This window comes from Camelus dromedarius, chromosome 33, assembly GCF_036321535.1.
Source record: "Camelus dromedarius isolate mCamDro1 chromosome 33, mCamDro1.pat, whole genome shotgun sequence".
Lineage (NCBI taxonomy): Eukaryota > Metazoa > Chordata > Mammalia > Artiodactyla > Camelidae > Camelus > Camelus dromedarius.
In genome coordinates, this window is record NC_087468.1 from 4,333,608 (window position 1) to 4,347,261 (window position 13,654).

The 13,654-nt window shown below is 36.8% G+C and overlaps 1 protein-coding gene across 10 annotated transcripts in view; it reads right to left on the reverse strand.

The window, feature by feature from the left end:
- LOC135318481 (ankyrin repeat domain-containing protein 26-like) overlaps positions 1-13,654 on the reverse strand; it is a 71,604-nt gene that overhangs the window by 24,432 nt on the left and 33,518 nt on the right. For 2 of the 10 annotated variants that reach the window (XM_064481734.1, XM_064481733.1), the window contains 8 exons: positions 13,281-13,374; positions 10,824-10,852; positions 10,568-10,640; positions 8,512-8,766; positions 6,833-6,918; positions 4,947-5,687; positions 2,706-2,860; positions 2,043-2,210 (listed from right to left, as the gene is read on the reverse strand). In XM_064481734.1, the coding sequence (XP_064337804.1) occupies positions 2,043-2,210; positions 2,706-2,860; positions 4,947-5,687; positions 6,833-6,918; positions 8,512-8,766; positions 10,568-10,640; positions 10,824-10,852; positions 13,281-13,374 (1,601 nt within the window). The remainder of the gene's footprint in view (positions 1-2,042; positions 2,211-2,705; positions 2,861-4,946; positions 5,688-6,832; positions 6,919-8,511; positions 8,767-10,567; positions 10,641-10,823; positions 10,853-13,280; positions 13,375-13,654) is intronic. The other 8 variants (XM_064481738.1, XM_064481735.1, XM_064481737.1 and 5 more) reach the window with 8 other exon arrangements.

Consider the following 13,654-nt stretch of genomic DNA (forward strand, 5'->3'; position numbering starts at 1 on the left):
TGGAAAGTATTACTTAAGTCCTTATATGAAAGAAACCGTTTTCTAATAACCATGACATCAGCTTTTTTGAGGACTTAGTGTGCAACTGCTGTGCATTATTATCAGCACTTTACGTGTCTTAAAGACATTTTAATCCTCACAACAATCCTGGGAGGTAGGTAATACATCAGGTACTTTACCCAGGAAGAAAATGAGGCACAGAAAGGCTAAGTCATTTGTCGAAGCCCCTATGTCTGCCCAGAATTCCAATCCAGGCAATCGGGCTTCAATACTTGCATTTCACAGTATGCTAAGAAAGTAATATTTACTTTTAAGCATTTTTAACTAATGTAGTAAATGAATCTCTATTATTATTCTATGTCTAGGTATAATTATAAGTAATAATTTCTGGGGCATATGTCCAGAAGGAACCCTACTTCAAAATGACACCTGCACCCCAATGTTCATAGCAGCACTATTTACAATAGCCAAGACATGGAAACAGCCTAAATGTCCATCAACAGATGACTCGATAAAGAAGAGGTGGTAGGTGTATTTATACAATGGAATACTATTCAGCCATAAAAACCAACAACATAACGCCATTTGCAGCAACATGGATGCTCCTGGAGAATGTCATTCTAAGTGAAGTAAGCCAGAAAGAGAAAGAAAAAAACCATATGAGATCACTCATATGTGGAATCTAAAAACAAAAGCAAAACAAAACAAATACAAAACAGAAACAGACTTATAGACATAGAATACAAACTTGTGGTTGCCAAGGGGGAGGAGGGTGGGAAGGGACAGACTGGGATTTCAAAATGTAGAACAGATAAACAAGATTATACTCTACAGAACAGGGAAATATACACAAGACCTTGTGGTAGCTCGCAGTGAAAAACATATGTGACAATGAATCTATGTATGTTCATATATAACTGAAAAATTGTGCTCTACACTGGAATTTGACACAACATTGCAAAACGACTATGATTCAATAAAAAAATGTTAAAATAATAATAATAATTTCTGAATCTTAACACCTATTTTTTAAAAATAAAAAGACTTTAGACCTAGGCAATACTGGAAATCTACTTTTAATAAAGATTTGCTTTTGCTAAAGACATTAATCAGCGGGCATTCATTATCCATTCAGCTGTTTGTTCATGCATTTGACAGGTCCTTATGGAGCATGATGGCTTTTTTAATTTAGAACTTAGTAATCCAAAAGTAATCATCTGTGATAGATTGTTAACAGTTTATTATTCTATCGTATATAAACAAAATCTTCCCCTTCTTCCTAGAATCTAAACAAATATTAAGTTAATATAATCTGGTATTTTGTAATAGCATACAAAATCATAGCCACTCATGATGATACTGTCAAGGACACTATAAAATCTAGAATCATCAAGGAATGATTAAACCCTATTCAGTATGGCCTAAGTGTTTGTATAGTCATTATGAGTATACAATTTTTAAAAAATCTATGGACAATGGTGTAACTTTGAAGTCATTATCTGCATATTCAATTGTGTAAGAATATTACGCTTCAGAACTAATGAATAAGCCTTACAACAATACCATACATGAATACTTTACTACAGTATTTTAAAGATAACAGTACAATCAATACACTTTCTAGTATCAGAAATTCAAACAAAGTTAAATTGAAAAACACGTCTTCTATGGAATCACACCCAACAGCACAGAGACATCCCCTACAAACTATCATCTCATCATTAAAAAAAGAAAGGGAACCCCCACGAGCCCCACGTTCCCCTTCACTTATCACCCAGTCCTCTCCTGCCTTCCCAGGGAATGTCCTCTGAGGGGCTGTTCACACTGATTCCCTGCAGCCCGGCTTCCCTGGGGACGTATTACTGAAACTACTTCCGGTCAAAGGCACTTGTCCTCATCTTAGCCTTTCGGCAGAGTTCCTCCGACACAGGTGAGAATCCTCTTGCTTTGGCCTGTGCACTATATGCTGCTGTTCTATTTCCAGAGAAGGTAATCACTGCTAATACGTCTTCAGCTAGAAATAAAGAATTTGTAGGTTTTACCTGCCATAACCTTGATCTCCTTCACTTAAACTGCTGTTGTCATTCCTGTGTAGGAGACCACCAGCCAGCGAGGCAGTCTTCGCAAATACACGTGAAGTCACAGATGCTTTTAATGTCCGTTTTCCACTTTCATTCTTTACTCCCTTCATGTGCAAGCCAGGACAGCTACTTTAAAACAATCCATAAAAAAGCCTATTTTTAAAATATAATTCTACTGACAAATTAAAAAAAAACCAATTTTTGTAAAATTCCAACTCTTACCCATCTTCAATCATTTATTAATTCACAAAATGGTTAACAAGTGCCAACCATATGCAAGGAAACACAAATTCTTGCTTCAAAGACAGATTTACAATTATGATACAATGTGATACGCAAGAGCTGACATATGAAAGTAAAGTGAGCATGAGGAAGGCTTTACAGAAGAGGGGAAATAAACAGGAATCATGAGCAAAAGAGACAGGAGGAAATTATTCTACTTAAGAGATTAAGAGATTAGAATGTGAGCACAAAGATTAGGCACATGGCATTTAGGTGTGTCCTAGGAACCTGGAAGGAAGAGTACAAAATATATGGAAGCAAGTAGAGAGATGAGTCTGGGAAGAAATTCTGAACAACATCTAGGAAAAGAATACCTACTGCTGAATACTGATACAGGCTTACCTATCAGAATCTCCTTTCTGCAGAGCAGGAAACCGCTGGTCATCAGTTTTTCCCCTCTTCCTCTGCTGAGTTAATCCTTCATGATAGCTGCCATCACATATGGTTTCTGATCCTTTCAGTTCACCACTTTTGCTCCTGTTCTCTTCTACTTCAACCTTCAGTGAAAGTTTGATACAAAGGGTAATTATTACTTTATTCATTATAAAGACTTTGTTATCATTCACTTTATCATTTGACTCAGAGTTTGCCCTGATTTCAATTGATTAAGATATTTTTGTGCTTATTTTAATTTTTATCATTTCAAGTCATTGGAATGTTTGTAAATTCTGCTTCTTTCTGTTTGAGGAAAAGAAACAGAATTTCCAAAATTTCAAAAAGGACTTTCTGAATGTTGTGCTCTTACATCCACTCTTCCCCATGTGAATGGCAGAGACAGAGAAATAGAAAGACAAAGGCATAAAATTTGTCCTCTTCTGTCTACCACCAAGATTTTGTATTAAACAGCCAGATTTAGAAGATGTCGAACCTTGGTGCTTCAGTAACAGAAAGGAAACATTCTTCTTTCTGTGCTAAAGCTATCCTTTCCCCACTACTTTTTATAATTCTTGTTTCATTTGGATCCTGGGGTATCAAAATGTGGTGTTTAATAAAACATATAAACCCATGTTTACCGAAAGGAGCAGAGTGAAACTGATGAATTGCCAGTTAGTGTGGAATTCTGCAGAAGGAATAATGCTTCCCAATTTCACATTCAATAACCATGGCCATTTTATAGCTAGACGGCATAGGAGTAATGAGAGATCTACCTTAGCCCCACTGTTTACTGAAAACAGGAACACAACCAAGAAAGGTTAAGTGATTTGTCCAAGTTCCCTAAAGCAGTATTCCCCAGCATTTTACGGTGTCAAAAGAGATGATACAATTCTGTAACACTAAATCTAATAAGCTACCAAATAAATACATCAAATTGATCAGATAAGTGTGACTTCGGCAAAGTTGGGGGCAGGGCTCATCTCCTTTTTCTATTAAAGGGGAACACCTTCAGATTTCCATCTTTAACACTCTTTGCACCTCACACAAAAGAACACACACATTTTAAAAATCTATTACTAGAACTAAAAAAAATTCAGTGCATCTCAAAACTCAAGTTTCTCAAAACTCAAGTTTTCTCCTTTGGAGATAAATACTGAATTTTTTTTGCTGAGGGTTCATACTACCTATATGATAGAATCATACATGTCAAAACTTCCTACATTTTATTAAATAATATAATGTAAGTGTCTGCCTCAACAGAAACACCCGGAAGTGGTGACTCAAGAGTATGTGGGAGCACATGTATTCTTAAGAATATCTCAAAGTGGCCATGATGGAATTCTAAGTGTCCAGTGATCAGTAAAACAGAGAAGCCTGCACTCACTAACGCACAACACACGGATCAGTTTAGTGAGAGCACGTGCTTATATATCCCTTCTCTCAGTCACTGCTTCCTTCCCATTCTATGGATGTGCAACTTACATTTAAGCCAATAGATTAAAACAAAAAAACAAAACCCTTGAGCTTATTATATTTCTTAAGCTATTTCACTCGCATTTATTCCGGCTCAGAAGGTCACGTGGCACACAGCTGAATTACTTTCCCACTTCATACGAAAGACTGGCACAGAGACTTAGGTTGATTAAGGAACAAAACCCAGGAAAATGCTTCCCTGAGTTCCTGTTATTTAGATGGCAGAAATAGTCTGTTTCTACACAATTACATATTTAGATGACCCCGTTTTATACATAGGCTATTTTCCTAAGTGGAAAATCAGATCAAGTATGGATCAGAATGGAAGAGATTATTGATATAGAGAAAAAAAACAAGAGCAGTAGCAAAGGAACCTCTACCTCTTTTTGAAGCTGAATTTTCTTTTTCCAAAGCCAGGAATTCTACTTGTAACATGCCTACCTCATTGTTAAGCCTTTCCATATCTTGGTGTAACTCTTTTAGATATACTTTGGATGTTCTGTTACCATTTGATGGAGAAGAACTCACATTTCCTAATTCAGGGTCCAAGATTTTAGAATTACTAGCACCGCAGTTATCTGCAAGCAATGGCTTCTGGAGCTGGTCTTGTATTGGTTTCGTTTTCTTACAAGTATTTGAAACAGCAGACATATTGTGACTTTCTATTTGAATCATGTGTTTCATCTCACTGGAGAGGTCAAGCCACAAACCAAAAAGGCTTTTTGGGTCACTTACCTGAGGTGCACGTCCAATGTCTGATTTCCAGTGAGTATTTTGGCTCCTTTTTGGTTTTCTTTTTGTAGCAAATTCTTGGTCTTCATTCACTGTAAATGGAACTCGGTTCCTTACTTCATTTTCTCTGTCATTACGAAAACTCTCCTTGGTTTTGTTAAAAACGTGTTCAGTGTCTGGCTTATCGTTTTCATCCAACTTATTTTCATTTAAATAAAGTTTTGAAGATGACTGGCAACCATACTTTCTTGACTCAGACTTGGAATAAGATGCAAAAACATTTTCAAGACTGGGCTCTTTGTGTTCAGAGACTGCCTGGAATCCTATAGCGACAGAGGCTCCAGGTGCATCCTTTTCCTCAAAATCAAATGTATTATCTGTCACGTTGGAAGGTAGTTCCTTTAAGTCACCATGTAGTTCAGAGTTGTCAGGTAGCGGCACTCCCTTACGATGAAAAGTAATTTTGCCTTTTTCATGGATTTTACTCATTTTCTGGTTTGACTTCTTTGTGATAAATTCTGAATTATGTTTCCAGTCGAATTTGCCTTGTTTGACCCACATGTCCTCATGCTTCTCCACACAAGAATGTTTTGAAGATACAGGTACGTCCTTTCTGTCATTTTCCTTATTCACTTCTGGTTCTCTAGGCGTTTTTTGCAGATGCACAAGTGAAAGATTAATCTGGTTGATTTGATCTTCAGATTTCTTTTCTTTCACAGTACGTGCTTGTGAAACACATTTATCCTTAAGTAGTCAAGTACAGATAAAGAAAAATTAGAAAATAATTAAAATTTAACAAACTTCGTAATCTACGTTGGGCTACTCACAAACTAAGAAGTGAAACATAACTTGCCTTACCCTTGAAATAGGAGAAAAACAGGAACTCAGAAACCTAACTTTGTCACTGTTTGTTTGAACTAAACAATTCACACGTGTTAAATCTACCAAGAATTATTAGAGATTAGATTTTTAACATTACAAAGATTTCCTCACTAAAAAATATTTCACCTCTCGTACTTTAAATAGTGAGCCCCTCCAGTGCATGTAAAGATTTTTTTAAAGGACTAATAACTGGAGAATAAGCAAACTGTAAATTATTAGGTGCCAAAATCAATTAACATCAATCAGAAAGAGGAACAAATTCCTGAATTTTAATGCAAACGATATACTATGATAGTGATCTATCTCAATATGTATTCTCTGCATCCACTGAGTTATATTATACTCTAACATTCACTAGTGAGAGTGAATGAAAGCATTTTTAATAATATTTACTGGTTTCCTACCCTGAAATGAAATAAATTAGAAAGTTTTTGTTTCTTCCCTAACAATAAAGGTCCAACCCTGGAAGGTTTGATTCTCTTACTAGGCAGTTGGGTTGACTCTATGACCCCTATTCTCTCCGTGATTGTAGATTCTGAAATCGATTACATAGAGATCACAAGACAGAAGAAATCTTTCATCTTGGCATCAATGACTTGCAATTTGAAACTGCAAATTTTGGACCACTGGGAATGACTGTTCCTTACATGAAACTAACTCGGTGGCCATCACTGCTATATTAGTTACAATTTCAACTGCTTATATCACATGATTTAATATTTGATATCACCTTCTTTATCATGTGTGGAAGTTATAAAAATGGAAGAAGTAAACAATACTCAGGAAGGTTTTTTGCCTCAATTCCAAGGATAAAGTTTAACTATAAATTGCTATAGATCCTAACAATACTTTAAGTTTTGTAATTAGATAAAATGCTATTCAAAACTAAACATTAAATAATTATTTATTGACTCTAAAAGTCTAGTCTGAAAGGCAATTTCTTTTGAATTTGAATAACTGTGTTATTAAAGCACGGAAAACAATACAAACCAGAAGCTTAAATTTACATTTTCACATACCTGTGAGAGGTTGTTTTCACTCCCATCAAGTCTTTCTTGCTCTTCCTCAGCTGCCCTTTGGAAGTCTGGGTCTGCTGAAAAATGAATATGCTTAGTTAAACTTCACTACTTAGAACGGCTAGATAAAAGGCATCATCTTTATAAAAACATAAACGTTTCATCAATTGACAGTTTAAATTAAGCTTAATCTTTAGCTGGATATTTACTTCTTTAAGAACTACTTCTAACTATCTAAAACTTCAACAAACTATTTGGGAAATACTAGATGTTACCAGATAAAGGCATACAAACATCTCAAAGTTTCACTCACAAATTGATTCACCAGACATGAACAAAACAAAGAGAAATAAAACAAAATTTAAAAATACAGTAGAAATATACAAAGTCACGATAGACTCTATTCTCCCCTCCTAACAGTACCTTTTCAACAACATACCAAGCTTCAAGAGCAATGTTATTCGTGGTTTCCAAAATTACGGTTACTTTTTATGCTTTTATCTTTCCTTAACCTGAAATGTTTCCCTCTATTGTTCTGACAAGTTCCTTTTCCTCTTTGAAGACTCAGCTGCTCTGTGAAGTCCTCCTTGATTGCAGCTGTCTTTCCACAGAGACACAGGGATCTCTTTCCTTGGAGCTACCTTGGTACCTCACAGATTTTTCTAGTGTGTCTTCACCAGCTGAACTGTAAACTATTTCTTTACATGTCTATCCTCTTTGCTCCCATGCTGTAGAGGACAAACTCTTAAAAGTATCTGTGTATAAACAGTATTTATTAGAAAAACTTTGAGTTTAGAGCTTGTAGTCACTACTATAGGAGATAACTGAGAATCTTTTGTAAATACAACATTAATTCTGCAGGTAAGGAAAGAAAAGATAAAACTATAGGAGCAGAAAAAATATTGTATGACATTACTACAGCTCTGATTACATCACTGATTAAGGCACTAAATTCACTGGTATATAAAGTAGAACACATATTAGATATGGTTAATCAACAGACTGGGTATCCTAGAAGAATTAGAATTGATATCCCATATATTATTTTTAAGTGATAAAGCACTCCTTAAAAACCAATATCCTTTTCGACCCATCAATCCATTAAAAATAATAAAACAAGCTGATATACTGTGTGGACACAGTTAAGAAGGAGGTCCTGTGTAGCAAAATCCAATGACTGCCACTACTGCTGGGAAAGCCACTTCTAAAATACAGAAAGGCAGAGAATATACTAGAAATACTTTGATATTTAGTTGCAGAGGTGCTTTTTCAGTTACACTGACTATAGCTATAACAAATATTTATAAATTCAGAGCTAGATAAAAATAAAGCTAAGAAACCATACTTTGAGAAGGGAATCTTTGGATGTCCACCTAGGTTTCCCAACTACTCACAAAGCTCTAGACATCATCCTCCTACCCACTCTCAGGAGTGTGCTAAATACTACTCTGAACGAACTTACTTTCACCTAATTCTCTTTGCTATTTAATATGTTGCTTTGGTCAGAGGATGAATGTAAATGTCATGCCAAAAGGTATTGTCTGGTTGTAGGTTGCATAAAAGGAGTAAACACAAAGGAGATCCTGCCACAAAATGATTTCTGCAAAGTCGGAGTGTGGTGAAGCCACGCACAGGTAGACTATGGCTAGTTCTCTATGCTGCTTTATTACCTTCTTTGCTGCTTCTCTTCTCTGGCAGCTGTGACTCACACAGGCCACGGAGCGCTGCATTTTCTGACAGAGACACGGCTCCAATATTCACCCGGTCTTTATCTACCAGGGCCGTCTGCCTCAGTTCTGTGGGTGCTGACTGGTTTGTGGTCACTGATTGTGATACCAACGGACATTTGTCAACTTTCAAATGCTTGGCTCTTTGACCAGCCTTATTATTGAGGCTCAGACTAGTAGAATCCCAGTCTGAAGAACCTGAAAACAAAGTTTCCACTTATTAGAATGTGAATAACAATACAAACTTTTACAAATTCTCTTCCCAGAGCAGCAGCCCCACGTCCGCAGCCCCACGCCCTCCTCTCCCCCAAACACACTGCTCCTTCCCAGCTGGTTGTACTTTACATGTCATTGCTGTTCATATAGGGAACCACTGTCTCTTGTTTCTAAGTTTAATTTTCTAGTATTACTAATTTGGATTCACTCATCACTCTCTATAAAACAGTCAATATTCCATAAGAGCTTTAGGAATAATTATGATTCTTCAACATATGAATTTTTTCATTAACAAAATGTATGTCTAACCAGCCATTTACTGGACGTTTAAATATGCATGACAGTATTGAGTCCTAGAGACGTGGGCTTTAAGGAAACTTTTACTGAATGGTACTACTTAAATTACAATGAGACAGTCTTTCCTCAATGTACCAATATCTTCAGAATTCTTACCTTAAGCCGTGGATAAACATCATAAATTTATATAAGAAAGGATAGCCTTGAGTGACTAATTTTTTCCATATAAAAATAGGGTAAATCTAGGTACAAACTAGGTCCAAAGAGTACAGAGTGCCACGAGACAGGAAATATATAACAAAAAATGTTTTCCTTTTTTAAAAAGAATTAAGTTGTCAGATTCAAACTTTTTAAGACAAGTTAAAGAAAAAAAGGCAAGAAATGTATAAGTGAACTTTAAAGCCCACTTCATCACAAGGGCTCCTTTATTATTTCACACCCATGAACCCTGTTTAAAACAGCAGTTCTCAAGTGTCATCTGAGAAGCCCTGAAGCCCCATGTTCCCTCCATCTAGGGAGTCCAGGAGGTCAAAACTATTTTCACAATAATACTGAATGCTATTTTCATTCTCATTTTTTGTTAAGTGTGCAGTGGAGGTTTCCAGACACATGACATGTGGTAACATCATAGCTCTAATGGCTAATGGAATGTTTGTGTGTGCTTGTTTTTTAATTTTTCAGTTCTATTTTCTAATATACTAAACATCAATAGATACAACCCACTTAAAAGTTCTTCAGAATCCTCAATAATTTTTAATAGTATAAAAAATATCCTAAATCCAAAAACTTTTAGGATTATTGTTTTAAAAGATCGTATCTACCAAACATTAAGGTAGGACTAATTACTTCCATCATTTTTAATAATCAAAGACACCACTTAGAGAGAGAGAGAGAGAGAGAGAGGGAGGGAGAGAGAGGGAGAGGGAGAGGGAGAGAGAGAGAGAGAGCATGCTAATCAAAACATCCAGTTGGCTTAAGACCTTTGGGCTAGGGAAATAACTCTGTGGTAGAGCACATGCTTAGCATGCACAAGGTTCTGGGTTCAATCCCTAGGACCTTCATTAATAAATAAATACAGAAATAAATAAATATCATCAATGTGATAGCACTAGATGAAATAAAGTGAAATATGACTGACATGTTAGCAAGTGAAGCTTTACCCTACATAAAGTTCAGAATTCAATTAAGCATTTTAAAACTCTGGAAAAATCTTAGAACCTAATAATCAATCTCTCAGAATCCCTGAGAAGTATAGGGACTCCAAGCTGAGCACTTTAGTCTCCCAGCATCAATAGAAACATCCAAGTCAAAGCTGACATTTTAAAAGTCTATTTCTTAAGCTTATATATATTTTTCAAACATGGATACCAATAATAACATCTGCCGCATTTATGTCATCTTTCAATTAAATTTGAAGAAATAAAAGGAATTAGGAATAAGAAGACTGTACTTCTCTTCAGACTTAAATTTGTATTGCAAAATTTACCTGATTTGAATGTTTGTAAATTCTTCATTTCTCCTGTTTTATTAGGAACAGAATCTTTCACTCCAACTGCAGGCTGAATGGTTTTTGAAACAAACCGATTAATAATGTACATTTGATACAATCTGTAGTAATAATTCGGGGGGGGGGTCTAGCTCAGTGGTAGAGTGCCTGCTTAGCAGTGCATGAGGTCCTAAGCTAAATTCCCAGTACCCTCATTAAAAAAAAAAAATCAAGATAAAAGTATAAAAGTTTTTACCTTCAAGTGAGGATATTTTTCAGTAGAATCTAAAAGCCAAAAGGGACACATAATCAATTATATGTAAATATGAAAGCCAACTATCCATTCACACAGTTAGTACTGAGTGCAATCCTCATGCTTGCTTTGGAAATGGACACGTTAGGTTTCGGTGTCTTGTTTTTCAGGGGCAGTTAGGACAGCAACAAGACAGAAACATGAGTCCATTATAGACACTCAATGAAGAGCAGGAATACAGGCTTAACAGAACATGCAGTTAAGATCTCAAAAGCACGATTATGTTTCAAGTGACTTCTTTATAAAACAGAAACGTGCACATGTACCAGTGTGAACTTGCTGCCTGAGGAGGAGAAACGCGATCTCCAATCAGAGGAACAAGTCACGGCTCCAAGAAGACAAATGTGAAAGCTGACAGTAAAACGCAGCAGCACATCTTTCGTGCGCCTGACACCATGAATCTACAAGTACTTATCATACTCTTCAATTCGTTCTGCGATTTAGGAAGTCCACAGCTGTGACGGCAGTCCATTTGTATGTGCAATTCACTTCTCGTCAGAGAAAGTGATACGAATTGATCGGCTTGGATACACACTTGTAGAATAATAGTTCATAAAAATATTTTTCCCATACCCACATGGGCTGTTGGTATGCCTACATTTCTTGGATCCTCTAGCCATCCAAGTTTCTTGATCCACTCATGCAAGAAAGAATGTATACTGAGTTTTCAATATTGAAATCTGGTGATCAAAAAAAATTTTAATTGCCACAGAATTATTAGATACTAAAAGTCTTTTATATTTCAAAACCTGTGCCGTATTCACTGAAAATAACAATGTTAGCATTTATGGAATGAACCCTATTAATTTCTTTTGTTTCCAAAATTAGTTTGGTTTGGTAAATCAGGCTAATGTTTACAAGGATTTTTGTGAAACAACTATCTTATCAAAAAATTAGGTATCCTGAAATAAACAAAAAAAAAGCAGTCAATGCTTCATATTCAAGTTAATCTCATTTGAATAACAAATACCAATACAACATATATCTTCAAAGCCTGATAGGAGGAGTGGCTGTGGTTTACCCCAATTCTAGGCCCCCTCCTGATTCCAGTATTCTCTGGAGTGGCAATGATCTAATCTGGCTTCAGTGCAAATACACTGACGCCATCGAAAAGGAGTTCTCTCAAGTTTCCTCCTCAATTCCAAAATCACCTACCTGCTGCCTTTTTTTCCTCCTTCCTTCCTTTCACTTTCCTCTTCAAAGGTACCTCTACATCTGTGGTCTTAATTCTTCCCCTTTTCTATTCTTTTGATGGACGATCCCCACCACTTCTTTTTCCTCTCTGCTTAGCAGCACTATCTTACATCTCTAATTTCTACTTCAACTCTTTGCCTCCCTCTGGCTATGAACGTGCTCAGAAAGAAAAACAAAATCATGCTTTTCCTTGTTGCTGTTGTCTTTAACTCCCCAGTGGCTCTTCTTCCAGACTCCCGTAAACACAAGTCTACCCTCTGAGTGTGATCTGAAGACCAGAAACAAGGGCATCACCTAAGAGCTTGTTAGAAACGCAGACCCACTGCTCAGAATGTGCACTTTTCACTGGGTCCCCAGGTGACTAAAATTTCAGAAACTCCAGTCTATACCGAGTCTGCTTCTACAGCACTCGGACTTAACTCATCCCTCTGAAATCCAGCCGCATGCGTCTCACTGTAACACTTCCCCAAAAGCTGCATCAGGAGTTGCAGACTTTTCAGGGGACTCTTTACCAGGCTCCAGCTCCCCTGACCTCCCCGGAAGGCACCCTGCTCTCTTCCTCTTTCCCACTCTTCTGTTGGCCTATGAGACACCATCCTATAAGGCAGCAACACGCTGCATGACACAAAGGTCCAGACATTGACAGCTGACCACACACGCCTGTGCTCACCCACGGCAGGCACACCCAGCTCTGCGTGATCAGGTACCGCCGTCCTCGCCGCCTTCCTAATGGTCGGGGGGACGAGGGAGTGAGACATCCTGCTGTGCTTCCCGGACAAGCTTTGGTGCTGGAAGCAGCTCACTTCATACCCGTCTCATTTCAAACACTCTTCTCTTCCTTCTTCTAAAGAACTATTCTACATTACCAACTCCTGCCAGGGACACCCCCCCCTTTTTCCTTCATTTAGTCCCCTCCTCTCTACCTCCCTCATTCTTCACTCCCTCCTTCCCTCCTCCTGGTTTCCTGACTGTCCTCAGGTCACAGAGCATCTTGAAAAAAAGCTAACAACTGAGCTCCTTAAACAGCATTCTAGTTTAATCTGTTGCTGACACCTGGTAAGATATACAATTTACTTCCTTTTCTCCTCTTTTTTCTCACTATATGTTCAACAGGTGATTTTCTTTGGCTGAGAGAATAGATCCAAATCCATGTTTTAAATCAACGTTCTGTAAAATGAATTTTTTTAAATAAAATACAGTACTTACTTTCTATTTGTCCATTTAATGTATTTTTTTCTCCTCGACCTGCAGCTCCAGATAAATTATCAACACAGTTCAGAAGTTGAATCTCAGAGATACTCTGTTAAAATTAATATTAATAATGAATTACATGAAGATTTCCTGATCCCTTTCTAAGAAAATACCTGCGTTTCCTACCTTATTATTCTTTTTTTAATTTCCTACTTTAAAAGCAATTAGACTCGAAAACAAAATAAGCATATCCTGGAAACCCAAACATTTAAATAGAAAATTTCATATACACTCTTCAGATCAAGTCTATCTTTTATCTTCAGTTGGCTTTTGACTCTGTAAACTGAGCATGGAAATCTAGAGCAAATATTTTCACAGACAAAATACTG